Consider the following 19512-nt stretch of genomic DNA (forward strand, 5'->3'; position numbering starts at 1 on the left):
CCATCGAGTTCCACAAGAGGGAAACATTCAAAGCATCTTCTTGAATCCATACATCTTTTCTTTTCTCATCAGAAGGCTTAGAGTGGAAGTTCCCAGATTTTCCAAATATTGTCAAATTAACCTTAATAGCCTTAGGCCACTAAACATAATTCTTTCCATCCAACTTTTCGGTTGTTATCTGTGGCAACGATGAAAGGTTTTGTGAAATATGGAAGGGTTTTGGTGGTTCTGAGAAGGTTAGCGACATGAGGGTGTTTTATTATGGCAACGACTGAGGTTGGTTTTGTGATAGGGCTTAGGTTGGATCTTGCTCTGGTACCATGTTGAGATTTTTGGTATAACAAAAGACCTACCACATGACAAGTCTCTCCCTCTATTTATATGTATATCAAATAAATTCTAACGACCTTAATACCTTTACTAACTCTCACTTATTAACTCAACCCCATCACACTAATAATACTAAATGACTAAAATAATTTTCACCATGTGTTATTTCATTTTTTGCCCGCTTTTTTTTTTTTGTCATTTTATTGGCTTGGATAAAGGTCATTACACATATATTTATATATTAAAACGTTTGGGGCACGGCAAGACGGGGCAGAGCGGCTTATAAACGTGGTGGTATTCAGGGCAGGATGGACTCGTGGCAGGAAAAAACACCTCCATTTTCCTGCCATGAATCTGCCTCAGATCGTAAAAATTTTTCCAACTACTGCCCCAGATCTGTTTAGAGATTCCTAGATCTGCACAATAGGGACAGATCAAGGCACGATCTCCACTAACCTGGATCCATTTACATTCCTATCCAAAAAGTCCTTCCTCTTATATTCTTCTTGAAACCCAAGAAACTTCACCATAAAAAAATCATGAACATTCTGCGGAGCCACCCAATCCTCACCTTATCAAGAAACCAAATTGTTCTACAGATACCTTGTCACCCGGTAATTAAGGAAAATAAGACCATTAGTCTCATTTTACCCATTTATATTTCTAGCAACCTAGGGTTTCGTGAGAAGACAAAAGAACATTGAAATTGACTTAACATTTTTTGAACTATGCTGCATTGATGAAGGTTGCTAGGATTTCATTTGTGCAATCTGTAAATCAGTTAGTTAGGAGACGTTTTCGACTTTTCACAAAGGCTTTAACATTTTTTACACCTGCCTTGTCTAATTGTTGTAACAAGCTGGGATTAGATGATGTTTATACACCTCCAGCTTGAGGGTGAGTGTTAGGAGGGAATATATTGTTTTAGTTAGTAATTAGGTGGTGTGAGTGGGGCTATTCTTTTCCTCAACATATTATTATTTATGTATTATAAAGTGGGCAGGCCTGGTGCTGTACATAACCTTGAGGGGACTGCCAAGTGCCAACTGGTGCTTCTCCCTCTCTTGCATATTGGGGGCAGTTTAAGTTATGTGGCCGTCGTAGTTCTATGTATGGGCTTCTAGTTGTTCCACCTAACCCACTTCTAATTCCTATTTAACTCGTAGGTTGCCTACATTGTAAAGCATGATAGAGTTGTTATTGTTTTTGGACTTTCTTTTGGGTTCCAATAATCATGTCACCCAGAATCTAATCCCCAGTCCCTACTTTCCCCACTGCACTGAAACTGGTGGGCATAGTCTTAAGATATAGGGGAAGAAAGGTTGGGGAAACTTGCTACAGTTGCATAATGGAAGTGTACTTTTTGTATAGGATTATTGCTCCACTGGCTATCTCCCAAATTGCAATTGTTTTGTATAATATTCTTCGACATGTTCTTAAAGTTTGTATTTTTTTTTTTTTGTCATTTCTGTGGTTTTACATTTTTAGATGATGACCTGAATTTACTTCATTCTGATTGCAACTCTCAGAGTCAGTTATAATCATGGTCTTAAATTTCCATGAAATTGTCAAAATTTCCGGTTTCCGTCACCCTCAAAATTGAAATGGCAGTCAATTTCCGTCTTGCATAATTTCCATCGAAAGCTCGAAATTTATTGAAATCTCAAAATTTCAATGAAACCTGTCGAAATTTTAACTATACAATGAAATTTCTTTCGAATTCAAATAAGAGATTTAGGAGTGAAGTGAAATTTCTCTCTTAATTTATTTTATTTATTTTTATCGAAACAAAATATTATTACAAATTCTTTTGAAATTATATGAAAAAATAAACTTGCAGCAGCATTTTATTTAACCATTTATGTCTAAATTTCATTATTTGTATAATAAATAATATTTAAATGATTTATGAATTTCATTTGTATTAGCTGAATATGTTTACTATACATTATCTTACAAATATGTTAGATACATATACTATATTAAAACTTTTCCACCTCATACACAACATTAGATGTATTTAACTTGTAATATAGTAGTCCTAAAACTTACATTATTATGTTTGTTAATCATTTTTGAAGTTTCACAAAGAATTTCATGCTTTACTATTGATTTCCGTTACTTTTTCATATTGAAATTGAAATTGAAATTTCGGTTGAAATTTCCGTACTTTTGGAAATTTTTGTTGAAATCGAAATTTAAGACCATGGTTATAATGTCGTAGGAGTTTTCTTCACAAAAATGACTGGTCCCACCTATTTTGCAGAAAAATAATGTGGTTCCTTCTTATTCGCTAGGTATGCATTAGATGACCTTGGTTCTGGATCCCATGTGCATATAAGTTTGTGGAAGGATGGAGAAAATGTTTTTATGGCATCAGATGGATCCTTTCAGCATGGAATGTCCAAGGTTGGAGAAGAATTCATGGCAGGGGTTTTAAACCATCTTCCTTCAATTTTGGCATTCACAGCTCCAATGCCAAATAGGTACATTTTCTTCACTGTAGGTCTTCTTATTCAATGTTTTTGTGCTTTATGGTTTTTGATGATATGTCATGGTAGGAAGCCATTTAAGTGAATATTTGCCAAAGAAGCATGTATTTGTGTGGTCTGATAATCTTATGGTTACACCTATTCACTGCCGAATGCATTCCTAGAGTCTTAAATATAGCATTTATTTTCACATTTCCTTCAGAAATTTAGAACTTAATTTTGTGAACAGTAATATGTTCAGTCCAACTGAACAAAGCATTTGTAATCACACACTCTTGATAAAAATGTGCTTTATTCTTCTCTTTATTTTTGTAGTGATTAGCCCTTGGAACTTGAAAATCAATTTCTCTAGTTCCATGCGCAGGAGTCATAAAAGTAATATCGTTGACAAAAACTCAAAAGTGATGTCCTTGGCAAAAGCTCAAGCTAGATGTAATTTCCTCTTATGAGAAAAGATAAATTTAGGTCTATTTGGAATCATCTTAAATTTATTTCATAGAAAACTTCCCCAAATTATGCCATACTGAGATCTTGAGGCAGATTTTCTGGTGGAAGTTGTTGCTTGTTCTTCCATTCACTGCTGAGAGATGTAATGATTGTTACCAGTAGAAGCCATTGTTGTACTATCTCTTGGTTTGATGGAAATGACTTAAACTACAGCAAACAGAAGCTCTGTAATTTCTGTTTTCTTTTTCAAACTTCATTTTTCATCTGCATGATTTACAATGGACTTTGAAATGAAGAATCTTTTATTTGGAATTTCCCAATAAACAAAGTTTATATAGGAAATTTAGTCGATATTTCAAAATCCTGGATATGGAAAAGTTTGGCCGAATAAGTTCTTTGATTGAAGTTATAATTGAAAGCCTCTCTCTCTCTCTCTCTCTCTCTCCCTCCCTATTATTTGTGTGCAAGCGCGCCCCTGTGTGTGCACATTTGATACTTATTATAAAGTATGTATTCATGTTTTTTTTTAATATTTTAAATTTCAGTGATTTATTTGTCCAGTCTGTCCAAATTTTCCTGAGCAGTTCTTGTTTCTGCAAATGATGGCTGAGAAATATAACTTGTAGGTGTTTGTGCTTTTGCACTTGGATGTGCATTTTTCTGAAGAATCACATTGTATAGGTAGTCCTCATTTACATGTCCTTTGGTTTGTAGCTATGATCGTATTCAACCTGATACATGGAGTGGAGCATATCAATGCTGGGGAAAAGAGAACCGAGAAGCTCCATTAAGAAGTGCTTGCCCACCTGGGATTGCAGATGGTCTCGTGAGCAATTTTGAGATTAAATCATTTGATGGGTGCACAAATCCACACTTGGGCTTGGCTTCTATCCTGGCTGCTGGTATTGATGGTCTTCGTAAACATCTTGGTCTACCAGACCCCATTGGTAAGATGATGATGATGATGATGTTGATTATTATTATAATTATTATTGCATCACAAGGTGTGTCGATTCTTAAAGATAAATTATTCATGTTTGTTATATTATGATGTATAGGTGTGAAGTGCACTGAGTAGTGATCTTTTGGCATTGAAATTAAATAGAGTGCTGTCATCCTAATGACCAGGATTCTAGCATCTCACATAGCAGTGTTCACATTAATGAGTGGAAATGATTTTGATACCTAGAAGGCTAGAACAATCATCAACTGTGTTTAGGGTCACTAAAGGCAAGTATAGGAACTCACCCATTCATGGCCTGTGTCCATTGAAAGGCCTTATTGTCTGTCAACAATGTGCAAATCATTAATGTGATGTTGATACTCAATTATGCTATAATTTGCTCGAGGATTTGAAGCAATAATGTTCATATCTTCAACAATTTGAGTCCTCCCTGAACATTGGAGATCCTGGCTACCTCTAAACTATTTAGAACTTGCTCTAGGTCAATGAAACTCCCTCTAGAATGAGAAAGCTTCTTGTGGAAATAATTCTCATTAATCGTAACATAGGTACAGGTTTGTATAAATAGATGTACAGCAGAAGATTAGAAGGAAAGAAACAAAAAGGAAAGAACCAAAGAGGCTAACTTCTAAGGAAACTAAATATTCTAGGATATTCACACATTTACAGCCGAGATTCTCTTAGAAAAATAGGAAAGTTGACTAAACAAATTTGAAACTTTCCAACACTCCCTCTCAAGCTGGCTTGAAGATATCTTCCATGTCTAGCTTGCTAATGAAGTTTTCAACCTGTTTCTTCGGAGGTCCCTTTGTCAGTATGTTTCTTACTTGCTCAGTTGTCGAGATATATGGCAGACAAATTACTCCCTCATCTTTTTGCTCCTTGATAAAATGCTTGTCTACCTCCACATGTTTAGTTCTATCATGAAGAACTGGATTGTGAGCGATAGCTATTGCAGCTTTATTGTTACTATACAGTTTCATTGGTAGTGAATTAGTAACCTTTGATCCATAGTGCTTCACAAATTCCATGAGCAACAGCCCTAAATTCTACCTCTACACTACTCCTTGCCACCGCATTTTGTTTCTTGCTGCGCCATGTTAGTACGTTTCCTCCAACAAAGGTGCAATAGCTAGAAGTTGATCTTCTATGAGTGACACTTCCAGCCCAACCTGCATCAGTGTATACTTCAACTTGTAAATTCCCATGTCCTCCAAATAATAAACCTTTACCTGGAGTCCCTTTTGGTACCTTAGAATCCTATACATAGCATCAAAATGCTCGGATCCTGGTGAGTGCATAAATTGACTTACCACGCTTGTTGCAAAGGCTATGTTAGGACGAGTATGAGAGAGATAAAGGAGTTTCCCTACCAATCTTTGGTATTGCTCTCTGTTGATCACTTCTTCAGCCTTAGCCGGGTGGAGTTTTATGTTCGGCTCTATAGGTGTTTCTGCTGCTTTGCACCCTAGCAGACCTATTTCTCCGAATAAATCAAAAACATACGTGCGTTGGGAAACAAAAAATCCTTTCTTTGACCTTGCAAATTCCATACCAAGAAAATACTTCAAGTTGCCTAAGTCTTTGATCTCAAATTCCTGAGCAAGGATCTTCTTTAACCTCTCTAGCTCATTGCTATCATCACCTGTTAGAATTATATCATCTACATAGACAACAAGGATAGCCATTTTACCTTCACTTGTGTGTCTATAGAACATAGTATGATCGGCTTGACCTTGGCTGTAGCCATGACTCTTTAATACCTTCCCAAAGCATTCAAACCAAGCTCTAGGAGATTGTTTGAGTCCATACAATGATTTCCTCAATCTGCACACCTTGCCTTTGCCACCATTCCCTTCAAATCCTGGCGGTAGATCCAGAAAGACTTCCTCCTCTAAGTCTCCATTTAAGAAGGCATTCTTCACATGTAGTTGATATAAGGGCCCGTTAGAGTGAGCTGCTAGAGAAAGCAACACACGGAATGAGTTCATCTTGGCTATAGGAGCAAATGTTTCCTAGTAGTCAATTCCATATGTTTGAGTGAACCCCTTTGCCACAAGTCTTGCTTTGTACCTTTCTATACTCCCATCAGCCTTGAATTTTACTCTAAATACCCATTTACAGCCAACAGTCTTCTTCACCTCCGGTAGGTCACCAATTTCCTAAGTGCAATTAGCAATTAGTGCATCCATCTCTTCTTGAATAGCCAATCTCCATTCCAAGTGATCTAGTGCTTCCGGAATGGTTCTTGGAATAAACAGATGAGAAACATTTGAAGTAAAGGCCTTATGAGAATCGGAGAGTCTATGATAGGACAGATGATTGGAAATAGGATATGTGGTATAGGTTCTAACTCCCTTCCTAAGGGCGGTGGGCAGGTCAAGATCAGAAGAATTATCCAAACAAGGATCTGGAGAAGAAAAAGTACCTGGAGTATGTGAAGGAGGACCAACTTGTGTAGGTGATGATGCTTCGCCTTGCTCTGGATTTGAAGAAAGAGCTCTATTATACTGATGGTTTTTTCTTCTGGTATAAACTCGAAGCTTAGACGAGGGAATATTTGATAGTACTTCTCCCCCTGTTTGTGAATCAGGTATGCCTTGTATAGGTAGACTAGGATTTCCATTATTTTCGCCAGTTAAAGTATCGGTTTCCTGACCCTTTAAAGAGTGGATGTCAATGTTAAGGAAAACATTTGGAAGAGGCTTAGAAGTTTTCCAGAAGTCATCTTCAGTTTCCTTTTTCTCCCCGTGAAGATAGTTATGGCCAAAAAAGGGTTGGTTTTCAATAAAAACAACATCTATACTGATATGAATTTTTATGGTCAGAGGGTTAAAATATTTGTAACCTTTTTTATTAGGAGCATATCCAAGGAAAACACATTTTTCTGCCCTACGATCAAGCTTGGATCGAAGATTGGTAGGTATATGAACAAAAACAGTGCATCCAAACACTTTTAGTGGCAGGTCTGATGTTGTCCGACATGTAGGAAACAATTTTTTTAGGAAATCTAAGGGAGTGATGTATTTTAGCATTCGAGTAGGCATCCTAATAATGAGATAACATGCAGTTAAAATAGCATCACCCCATAGATATTTAGGAACTTGCATTGAAAACATTAGGGCCCGTGCAATCTCTAACAAATGACGATTTTTTCTCTCAGAAATGCCATTTTGTTGTGGGGTGTCACAACAAGTAGATTGATGTTGAATACCCTTTGTTGAAAGAAACGTTCCTAAACATTTGTTAAAATATTCAGTACCATAATCAGTTCTAAGAATACTGATTTTTCGTTTGGAACTGAGTTTCAACCATATTATAAAAATCCTAAAAAAAATTTTCAACCTCAAATTGGTCACTCAATAAGTACACCCAACACAAACGTATATGATCATCAATAAACATAACAAACCATTTCTTACTAGAAGTAGTAGTGATTTTTGAGGGACCTCAAACATCACTATGAATTAAATAAAAAGGTTTGGAAGAATGATAAGCTTTTGATTGATAGGTGCTTCGGTGACTTTTGGATATGTGGCAAACATCACAATGAAGAGAATTGCAATCCAGTTTTTTAAATAAGTTAGGAAACAAATGTCTTAAATAGAGAAAACTAGGATGTCCTAGTCTAAGATGCCAAAACATTATTTGTTCATGTACAGAAATAGAACTAATACTACTACTCAAACCCTGAGCTTGTTTATTGTTGAATGAAGTCTCATCGAAGTAGTAAGAGTCCATCAATCATCCTAGCACTGCCAATCATCCTCCTCGAGAATTGGTTCTGAAATTCACATTGGGAATCAAATAAATAGACACAACAATTAGAATCCCATGAGAGTTTACTAACAGATAGCAGGTTACAAGCAAGTTTAGGGACGTGAAGGACAAATTTGAGTTCTATTTTTTCAGAGATTTGGATAGTACGTGTTCCAAAAATGGATGAAAAACTTCTATCTGCAATTCTAATCTTTTTATTACCAGAACAAGGAGAATAAGATTGAAACAATTGTGAGGTATTGGTCATGTGATTAGATGCACCAGAATCAATAATCCATGGTGCAACATTTAAGCAACAAGGGTAGACACTAGAGTTCTCACCTGTTTGGGCCAATGAACTAGTAGGAAGACTAGAGGCAGAAGTAGATTTCAGCAATTGAAGAAGATGATCCACCTGTTCAGCACTTAGGAAATTAGCTTCATTGGCTTTAGGGACTGCATGAGTGCTGCCAGAGGGTCCATATTTGTTGCTCTTCCAGTTTTCTGGCTTTCCATGGAGTTTCCAACAATTTTCTCGAGTGTGGTGTGGCTTATTGCAATAGTCGCACCATACTCGAGGCTTATCTTCCAACCTCCTTTGATTAGAGTAAGACCGCTGTGCAGAAATATTGGCAGTAGCCAAATTTGTGTTACTAGTAGCATGAGGAGCAGGATTATTGGCAACAAGTAGAGCAGAATTTTCCACAGTCTCATCCTCCTTTTTCTTCATCATCACATTCCTTCAACAATCTTCCCATCATACTTCAGAAAGTACTTCCCCGAGTGGGGGTAGAGGCTGTCTCCCTAGATTCTTCCCCTTACTTCATCAAACTCATCATTAAGTCCAGCCAAGAATTTAAAAATTCTTGCATTCTCCACCAACTTCTTATTGTGATTACAATCAACATAATTTTTCCAGTCATAATCATTGAATAAATCTAGATCTTGCCATAGGCCCTTAAGAACATTGAAATACCTTGTTACACTGTCGTCTCCATGATAAGTATTGCTGATCTTCTGCTGCAGTTCATAAATCTGAGAGTAATTCCCAAGGTCAGAGTACATCTGACTCACATTGTCCCAGAGTTCCTTTGTAGTAGAATAGCACATGTACTTAGCACTAATCTCTTCATTCACAGCATTCACGAGCCATGCCATGACCATGGAATTTTTTGCATCCCATATAGCATAAGATGGGTCTGTCTTCTCAGGCTCCTTAGTTGCATCAGTCAAGTACCCTATCTTCCCTCTTCCACGAATATGCATCCTGACAGATTGTGACCACTGCAGGAAGTTGGCCTCATTCAATCGTATATTGGTAATTTGGACAGAGTAAGGTTCAGAATGGGTAGGTGTGGTTTCAGGTTTGGTTTCGGGTTTAGCTTTGTTTGAAGTTTCAGCCATGACTACAACAACATAAGAGATTAAGGTAGAATTGAACAAGGAAGAAAACCCTATAGAGATTAGGGTCTGATTGGAGCCGTCAAGGGAAACTAGGATTTACACAAGGCCAAGAGTCGGACCTAGCTCTGATACCATCTAGAATGAGATAGCTTCTTGTGGAAATAATTCTTATTAATCGTAACATAGGTATAAGTTTGTATAAATAGAAGTACAACATAAGAATAGAAGGAAAGAACCAAAGATGCTAACTTCTAAGGAACTAAATATTCTAGCATATTCACACATTTATAGCCGAGATTCTCTTAGAAAAATAGAGTTGACTAAACAGATTTGAAACTTTCCAACACTCCCTAACATGAGAGGTGATGTTTTTGTGATTGGAAAATTGAGGAAATTTCTTAGCTTCCAAAGCCATGTGAGAAACTCAAACAAAATGATAGTCTTTGGGTTTTGCCAAGGGATTTGACTTTTTAGTCTCACCATGCATTATCACTATTGTTGGGCCAACAATATCACTCTCATTGATTGAGGTGTGACATGGCATTCTCTTATTGGGGGATGACATCTTACAAATGTTTCCCTTTGCCCCCATAAACATCCCCCTTCATTCGTTACTCTTTAGTTGGGATCTTTTGGTACTAAAGCAATGAATCTCTCTCTTCCTCTCTCTCAGCCTTTGGTTTCCCACTAGCTTAGACAATCCTTTTAGCCTTTAGAGCCCCTTCCCCCGGCCACCACGCACACTTGAGCTTTATGAGAAGTGCTTGATACCTCAAGAACATCAATTCCTTGTGTATAACATGAACTTTCCTCTATTTTGAAGGACTCCCTCCAGAAAACAACCCATCAAAGCACCCCATAAAGTATGCTCTTGACTGAGCAGCAAGGAGGTTCAAATGATTTTAGAAGGAGAGAGATCTTTGATTCAAGAGTTGACTAGAGGAAAAGAGAGAATGGGAGGAAGAGAAGAGTCTAAACAATTAGGCTATTCTGATTTAAATGATTTTATTGCTCTGATACCATGTTGTGAGCCTGAGCAACCTGATTAGTGTTTCAAGTGTTAATACAACCAGAATTAAGAGGAGAGAAATTGAAAAGGAGAGAGAAGAAGACAGTGAATAGAGTCAGCAAGAAAAGGGATAAGGATTTCTAGACCAGCTGTACTAATAAATACATTCTCCTGGGACAAAAATACCCTTAAAACAAATAAGACAGATACAACCCTATGCTAAAAAAACTAATGATACTCTAGTAGTATTATTCCTGGTTCTGGGAGGCTTAATATTGTGCACCAAGCCTTGACTCCTTGTCAGAAAATTTGATCTCTTCTGATAAAGACCATTCACCGTTGAGCTCAACCCAACTAGAAATGTTCTAACCATTTGGAATCAACTAACAATTCTTTCTTCTTCCCACTACCTAGGAAACTGGGATAAAGACATTAAATCATTGACGGTTACATCTGTCTTGACTACCTCAGTTCATTCCTTTTGTCCTTACCACTTCCGACCTTTTGTAGATAAATCAACTAATTATTTACTTTGTACCGTTCGCTCCAAATTTGTCTTTTACCTTTTAGCATGTGGAAAAGATAAAAGAAAAGTGAACTTTTTGTTTTGGCCAAAACAGTGGACATTAAAAATTCTGTGTTGGAAGCAAGGACTTAAATTTCGATTTCGAATAAACTTTTGAGGCTTCAAAAGTACTGAAATTTCAATGTTGGTTTCGATTTCGATTTTAAAAACAAATCTTGGAAATTAGTAATAAAACATGGAATTCTTTTATGAAGCTTTAGCAACTATTAAATAGACATGGTAATGCGTGATTTTAGAACTGAAACATCAAGGATGATTGTGCAGTGTATAAGGTACAACAACAACAACAACAAACCATGCTATAAGTTTCACTGTGGGGTCGGCTACATGAATGCTGCCAATTTAAGTGATCATGGACAATTTCTTCCAACAAATTCAAGGCTATTAAATTCTTACTCATAATCTCATTTTAAGTTATTTTAGGTCTAACCCTACCCCTTCTATTACCCCTCACAGTAACTAACTCACTCTTCTTCATTGGTGCATTATATAATCTTGCAAGTGCCCAAACCATCTAAATAGTCTCTCCCTTATCTTATCTTCTACAAGAGCTATGCCTAACTTACCGCGAATATGTTCATTTCTTAATTTATCTTTTAACGTTATACCACTCATCCATCTTAGTATTCTCATCTCAGTAACTAAAATATAAGAATCATAGTAAACATATTCAATAAAATGTAAGTGAAATTCTAAATCGGCTAAATGTTTAGTGTGCAAATACACAGTTTTAGGCATAAATTTTCAGATAAAATGTTGTAGCTAGTATCTAAGTTTAATTTTTCATATAGTTTCAAAAGTTTGAAAGTTACAATTCATATCCTTATTCTAATAATCTTCGGTTTCACTATTAACAATAAAAAAAGATAAATTTAGTGAGAGATTTCAATTTGGGTTTTGAATTTTAAATTTCAATTTCAAGATTAAAATTTTGACAAATTTTGTTGAAATTTAGAGAATTAGATCAATGTTAAATTTGTGGAGATTTTGACAGAAATTTTGTAAAATGGAAATTGATTGCCATTTCAATTTCGAGGATAGTAGAAAGTAGAAATTTTGACGGAAATTTCAACAATTTCGCTGAAATTTAAGATCATGCTTGAAAGATCTCCATTTAATTAATTAAAAAAAAACAAAAAAAACAAAAAGAAAATTATTTGTTTGGTGGTTGATTTGTCTAGAACTGGAGTAGAATTGAAATAGTATTTCTTATTATTTTAAAATAAGGTACAATCTGAATGTCTAATTGACTATAAGGATAATCTAAAAGGAAAGAATAACAAAAGGAAAAAAAAATAACAATTGCTAACAAATCTCCTAGAATATCTCTTAAGAATATATCGTAGAATATCTCCTAAGAATATTTACATAATTATAGAAATTTCTTCTATAATCAAGGAGAGTTGACTGGATAAATTTGGAAACTTTCCAACACTCCCCCTAAAGCTGGTTTGAAGATGTCTTCCATAGCCAGCTTGTCGATCAAATTTTCAAATTGCTTCTTTGGTAGTCCTTTTGTAAGTATGTCCGCTACTTGTTCAATAGTAGAGATATAGGGTAAACAACTCACTGCATTGTCCAGCTTCTCCTTTATAAAATGCTTGTCGACCTCAACATGTTTTGCTCTATCATGAAGCACTAGATTGTGAGCAATGACTATGACAGATTTGTTATTGCAATACAGTCTCATATGTAGTGGATAAGTGACTTTCAATTCTTCCAATAACTTTTTAATCCACAACACTTCACAAATTCCATGAGCAACTACTCTAAATTCTTCCTCTGCACTACTCCTAGCTACCACTTTTTGTTTTTCGCTTCGCCATGTAACTAAATTTCCACCACAGTTATACTCCTAGCCCAATCTGCATTAGTGTATGCCTTAACTTGTAGATGTCTATGGCCTTCAAACAATAGACCTTTTCCTGGAGTTCCCTTTAAATATCTCAGGATTCTATAACTGCATCAAAGTGGTTAGGCCCTAGTGAGTGCATGTATTGGCTTACCATACTGACAAAAAGGGCTATGTCAAGACGTGTACGTGATAGATAAAGTAGGCTTCCAATCAATCTTTAGTACTGGTCTCTATTGGTTACTTCTTTAGGCCTAGGTAGGTTGTAGTTTACGATTAGGCTCTATAGATGTCTTAGCTGCTTTACACCCTAGTAAACCTGTTTCTCCAAGCAAGTCAAGCACATATTTTCTTTGTGAAACAAAAATACCATTTCTTGACCTTGCAAATTCCATACCAAGAAAATACTTCAAGTCACCCAAGTCTTTAATCTCAAATTCATTAGCAAGCATCTATTTTAATTTCTCAAGTTCCTGGCTGTCATTACTTGTCAAAATAATGTCGCTGACATAGACAATTAGAATAGCAACCTTACCCTTCACTTGAGTGCTTATTGAACATGGGGTGATCAACTTGACCTTGGCTGTAACCATGACGCTTTACAGCCTTCCCCAAGCATTCAAACCAAGCTCTCAGAGATTGCTTGAGCCCATACAATGATTTTTGAATTTACACACCTTGTCTCTGCCAAGATTACTTTCAAAACCTAGTGGTAATTCCATAAACACTTCATCCTCTAGATCTCCATTTAAAAAGGCATTCTTTACATCCAACTGGTGTAAGGGCCAGTTAGAATGTACAGCTAAGGAGAGTAACACTCGGATTGAGTTTATCTTGGCCATTGGAGCAAAATTTTCTTGATAGACAATTCTGTATGTTTGTATAAACCCTTTCGCAACAAGTCTTGCCTTATATCTCTCTGTATTGCTATCAGCCTTGCATTTAACTATAAACACCCACTTGCAACCTACAGTTTTCTTATCCTTTGGTAAATAAAAAATTTCCCAAGTACTGTTGTTCCGTAGTGCATTCATCTCTTCGAGAATTGCTAACTTCCAATCTGAATGATCCATAGCTTCCTGAATGGTCCTCAGAACAAATAGGTAAGAAATATTGGATGTAAAGGCCTTATGATTATGAGAGAGTCTATGGTATGATAAATATTTGGCAATGGGGTGTGTGGTACGAGTTCCAACTCCTTTCATGACCATAGGCACATCATGGTTAGTAGATTGATCAACTGGAAGTGTAGTAGAAGGATTACTTGGGATTCCCAAATGATCAGCTTTTGGAGGTGATGATTAATTCTGCTATGAAATTGTGGTATAATCCTTAGTATTAGAACGATATCTAGCTCTAGTGTAAACACAAAGCTCAGAAGAGGGATTATTCTGTAGTAATTCTCCTCCTGTTTGTGATTCCCTTATGCTTTATACAGGCGGATTAGGATTTCCATTTTTTTCACTATTTGAAAATTTTAGTTCCTTGAATGTTTTGTAGAGGGATGTCAATGTCAAGGAAAACATTAAGCATTTGTATAGAAGTATGCCAAAACTGATCTTCACTGCTCTCTTTTTCCCCCTGAAGATAAGTTTGGCTAAAGTAAGATTGATTTTCAACAAAAACGACATCCATACTGATGTGAATTTTTTGTTTTGTTTTTGGATTCAAACATTTGTACCCTCTCTTATTGTGAGCATATCCAAGAAACACACATTTTTCAGCCCTAGGATTAAGTTTAGATCTAAGGAGAGCTAGAATATGAACAAAAATACAATGCACAACCACAAAACCAAGCCTTAAGTCCCACTAGGTGGGATCGGCTATATGAATCCTTTTCCACCAATTTATGCGATCCTGGACCATATCTTTTGATAGATTCAGGGATATTAAATCCTTGTTATCTCCTCCCAAGTGATTTTAGGTCTACCCCTATCCCTTCTACTGCCCCCACAATAACTAAGTCACTCTTCCTCACTGGTGCACTATGTGGCCTATGTTGCAAGTGTCCATACTATCTGAGTCATCCCTCCATTATCTTATCTTCTATAGGAGCTACACCTAACTTACCGCGAATATGTTCATTCATTAATTTATCTTTCAATGTTATACCACTCATCCATCTAAGTATTCTCATCTAGGCAACTTTTACTTTTTGGATATAAAAAGTGCATCCAAATACTTTTAGAGCGGATCAGAAATTATCCTATTATCAGGTGAAGGTTTTTTGAGAAGAAGAATAACCATTCTTATTTAATTTCAAGAGAAACGATTACAAGATAAATAGTAGAGGAAGGCCACCAAGTTAGGAAGGCCCCAAAATCAGCAAATCAAATCACCACAAAACCAGTAAATCAAATCAACACATCTCTACGCTAGAAAACAGGAAACAAAAACTACTAGAATCTGAAATAGTAATTTCAGATTTTATTCGCAAAAAGTAGAATTTCCTAATTTATTCCCTAGAAATCCGACACCCGCCCTCAAGTTGGAGAGTAGATATCTATCATGCCCAAATTGCTTACGAAGAGCTCAAAACTAGGTCTGAAAGGTGAAGAGATCAGCTATTTGTTGAGTAGTAGGAACAAAAGGTATGCAAATAGCTCCACTATCAATCTTCTCTTTTATGAAGTGTCTGTCAATCTCTACATGCTTCATGCAATCATGTTGTACTGGATTTTGAGCAATACATATGGCAACTTTGTTGTCACAATACAACTTCATTGGCATCCGCAGCTCTTTAAGAATTTTCTTCAGCCCTAGCATCTCACAAACTCCGTTAGCCATAGCCCTATATTCTACCTCGGCACTGCTCCTTGCAACCACATTCTGCTTCTTGCTTCACCATGTGACCATATTTCCCCAGACACAAGTACAATATCCTAACGTGAATCTCCTGTCAATAATTGAGCCTGTCCAATCTGCATCAGTGTATGCCTCTATGTTCTGCTGTGTGGTCTTCTGGAAGAGTAAACCCTTGCCTTGTGTACTTTTCAAGTATCTAAGAATCCGATAAACTGCTTCAAGATGTTTCTAGTAGGGTGAATAAGTAAATTAACTTTCCCACCAACTTTTGATACCGAGTTGTATTCACTAGATCACCTTCCTTGTCATCTCCAAGTTTCTGATTGGTATCTATTGGAGTGTTTGCTGGCCTACAACCGCTCATCCTAGTCTCCTTAAGGAGGTTAAGGACATACTTTCGTTGGGAGACAACAATCCCCTTCTTCAACGGAGCAACCTCCATTCCAAGGAAATACCTCATAGATCCTAAGTCCTTGATCTCAAATGTTGATGAGAGGGAAGTCTTCCATCAGTTTATCTCAAGTATGTCATCTCTAGTAAGAATTATATTGTTTACATTAGGGGTGTGCAAACGGTCTGTTCGGCCAAATTTGGTTAATTAACCGAATTAACCTAAATTTTTGGTTAACAATAATCTCTAACCGAACCAACTAAATTAAGTGTTGTAACCGAACTGTACTTCACCAAACCAACTTTTCAGGTAATTCGGTTAACCGAATTTGATCGAAATAATTTAAAATTAATTATAAAAACAAAATATGGTTGCAAATTTTAAAATTAATTATAAAATTAATGTTTACCCTTTTGTTTTAATTGTAAGAGTTGAATTATGAGAATGACAATGATTTAATAAATAAATTAAGAAAATCAAACAAACATATAGTATATAATATATCATTTATATTCAATATTACTAATTTATATTTAATTTTTAATTAATAAGTAATTTGGTTAATTCGGTTAACCGAATTAAAATTCCCCATACCCGTACCGAAAATCGAATGCCCAAAATTATCCAAATCTATAACCGAATCAAATCAAACCTCTATATTAACCGAACCAAACTAATCAAACTCGGTCAGTTAATTCGCTTAAACCCAAATTATGCTCACCCCCAGTCTACATACACAATCAGTATCGCTATCTTCCCATCCTGTGAATGTCTTATAAACATCGTATGATCACCTTGCCCTTGAGTATACCCCTGAATTTAAACAAACTGAGTGAATTTCTCAAACCAGGCTCTTGGTGACTATTTTAACTCATGTAAGGACTTTTTCAGTTTACACACCTTTGTGCCAAACTTTTCACCAAATCCTAAAGGTGCATCCATGTACACTTCTTCCTCCAGGTCTCCATTGAGAAAGGCATATTTTACATCCAACTGTTGTAGAGGCTAGACACGATTAGCTGCAAGTGACAAAAGAACTCTTACAAAGTTTAGCTTTGTGACTGAGGCGAATGTCTCCAAGTAATCAATGCCATAGGTTTGAGTGAATCCCTTGGCAACCAATCGAGCTTTATATCGTTCTAGAGAACCATCAGATTTATACTTGACTGTAAACACCCATTTGCACCCTACATTTGTCTTTCCTCTTGGTAGATCAACTAACTCCCACATGCCATTTTTTTCAAGACCTTTCATCTCCTTGAAGACAGCCTCCTTCCACTCAGGAACTTTCAAAGCACCATGCACAGTATTAGGAATCTCCATACAAGACAATTGTGAGGTAAAAGCACGAAAAACAGGTGAGAGATTTTCATATGACACATAATTGGACAATGGATGTTGGGTGCAAGACCTCACACTCTTCCGAACAGCAATGGGAAGTTCAGAATCATAGAACTCAAGATTGGAACCAGAATCGGGGTCAGAACTAGAGGACTCAGAACTCAAAGATGAAATGGACTGAACATGAGGTAAAGGCTCGGTGAGGACATTACTTGGAGGGTTTACGGATTCTAGCTAGTGTAAAGGATTGGAAGACCCTTTCTTTCGAGTTGTGCTCTGTCGCGAGTAGACAATGTCAAATGGCACCAACGCTGTGGTTTTTTTTTTTTTTTTTTTTCTATTTCTCCTTTGTTAGTCTTTTTAGGATCATGAACATCATGAGATGGCACTGTAGGAAGACCTGCCTTTTTAGTATCTAAAAAGCTTGACTCACTTTCTCCTGGTATAATAAAGCTTGGGTTTTCAGGTTGAATAATCAAAGTTGGAGAAAGATCATTTTGCGAGTCTTCAATTTGGAAAAAATCATGAAACACAAAATGTAACATCCATGGTAACAAACATTTTTTTGGAAATGGGTTCAAAACATTTATACCCCTTTTGAGTGGGAGCATAACCAACAAACACACATTTTGTGGCTCGGGGTTCAAGTTTTCCTCGATTATGACTATGAATATGGACAAAAGCAATACAACCAAATATCTTTCGTGGTAAAGAAGAACAAAGCCAATTTGTTGGATAAAACTTAAGAAAAACATCAAAAGGTGTTTCAAAACTTAAAACCTTATTAGGTGTTCTATTTATGAGATATGTAGCAGTAAGAACGACTTCACCCCAAAGATATTTAGGTCCTGATTGCTAAAAAGCAATGCCCGAGCTACTTCCAATAAGTGTTTGTTTTTTCTTTCAACCAAACCATTCTGTTGCAGAGTGTCAACACAAGAGCTTTGATGAACAATTCCTTTTTCAAGAAAAAATTGGCTCAAAATGTTTTTGAAATATTCTCGACCATTATCACTCTGTAATATTTGAATATTTTTTTTTGAAATTGTGTTTGTACCATGTGTAAATTTTTTTGGAAATTGTGTCCACATCAAATTTTTCCTTCATCAAATAAACCCAACTTAATCTCGTGTGATCATCAATAAAGGTCACAAACCATTATTTGCCAGAATACGTAGATGTTCTACATGGGCCCCAGATATCACTGTGAGTCACAATAAATGGTGTAGTTGGTTTGTAGGGTTGGGTGGAAAAGGATGCACGATGATGTTTAGCAAACTGACAAACTTCATATTGAAAAGAAGATGGACTTTTATTCTAAAATAAATTGGGAAACAAGTATTTTAAATTTTGAAAACTAGGATGACCTAACCTATAGTGACATAACATGGTATCATTATCTTTGAAAACAGAAACAAAATTTAAGCAAGTACTTTGACATTGTCTACTTGAGTTAGGTCCATCATCAAAATAATAGAGTCCATCTTTTTCCTTAGCATTGCCAATCATCCTCCCCGTGGTCAATTCCTGAAACTCACAATAAGAAGAGTAGAAATTAGCTTGACATTGATGATCAGAGGTAATTTTACCGATGGACAATAAATTGCAAGACAATTTGGGAACTTGGAGCACATCATGGAGAGTTAACAACGAAGTGAGTTTGATAGTTCCTATCCCGGTAATTTCCGTGAGTGATCCATCTGCAATTTTGACCTTTTTATTACCTGCACACAGACTATAGGATGAGAACAATTTGGAGCAACCGACCATATGATCAGTTGTGCCAGAATCAATTATCCAAGAATGAAAAGAGTTAGGAATAACACCTAAAAACACAATAGCAAGAGAGTTACCCTTCTGTGCCAAAGAACAAGACAGAGTTAAGGACAATTTTGGAGATTGAAACAATTTGTACAGGTGCTCTAATTGCTCCTTGGTAAAAGGGATTGCATCTGAGTTGGTAGAAGGCTCATGAGTCTCTTCGGTAGTGACTTGGTAGGCGTGCCAGTCACGTTTGGATTTTGGCTTCCAATTTGCTGGTTTACCATGAAGCTTCCAACACGTCTCCTTCGTATGCCACGGTTTTTAGCAATGCTCGCACCACAGTTTCTTACGCCCTTCGTTGTCATTAT

The 19512-nt window shown here is 36.4% G+C and overlaps 1 protein-coding gene across 1 annotated transcript in view; it reads left to right on the plus strand.

The window, feature by feature from the left end:
• Positions 1 to 19512, plus strand: part of LOC131167992 (protein fluG) — a 127658-nt gene that overhangs the window by 102578 nt on the left and 5568 nt on the right. The window contains exons 15-16 of the mRNA XM_058127115.1: positions 2628 to 2816; positions 3984 to 4216. Of these exons, the coding sequence (XP_057983098.1) occupies positions 2628 to 2816; positions 3984 to 4216 (422 nt within the window). The remainder of the gene's footprint in view (positions 1 to 2627; positions 2817 to 3983; positions 4217 to 19512) is intronic.

Source organism: Malania oleifera, chromosome 11 (assembly GCF_029873635.1).
Source record: "Malania oleifera isolate guangnan ecotype guangnan chromosome 11, ASM2987363v1, whole genome shotgun sequence".
Lineage (NCBI taxonomy): Eukaryota > Viridiplantae > Streptophyta > Magnoliopsida > Santalales > Ximeniaceae > Malania > Malania oleifera.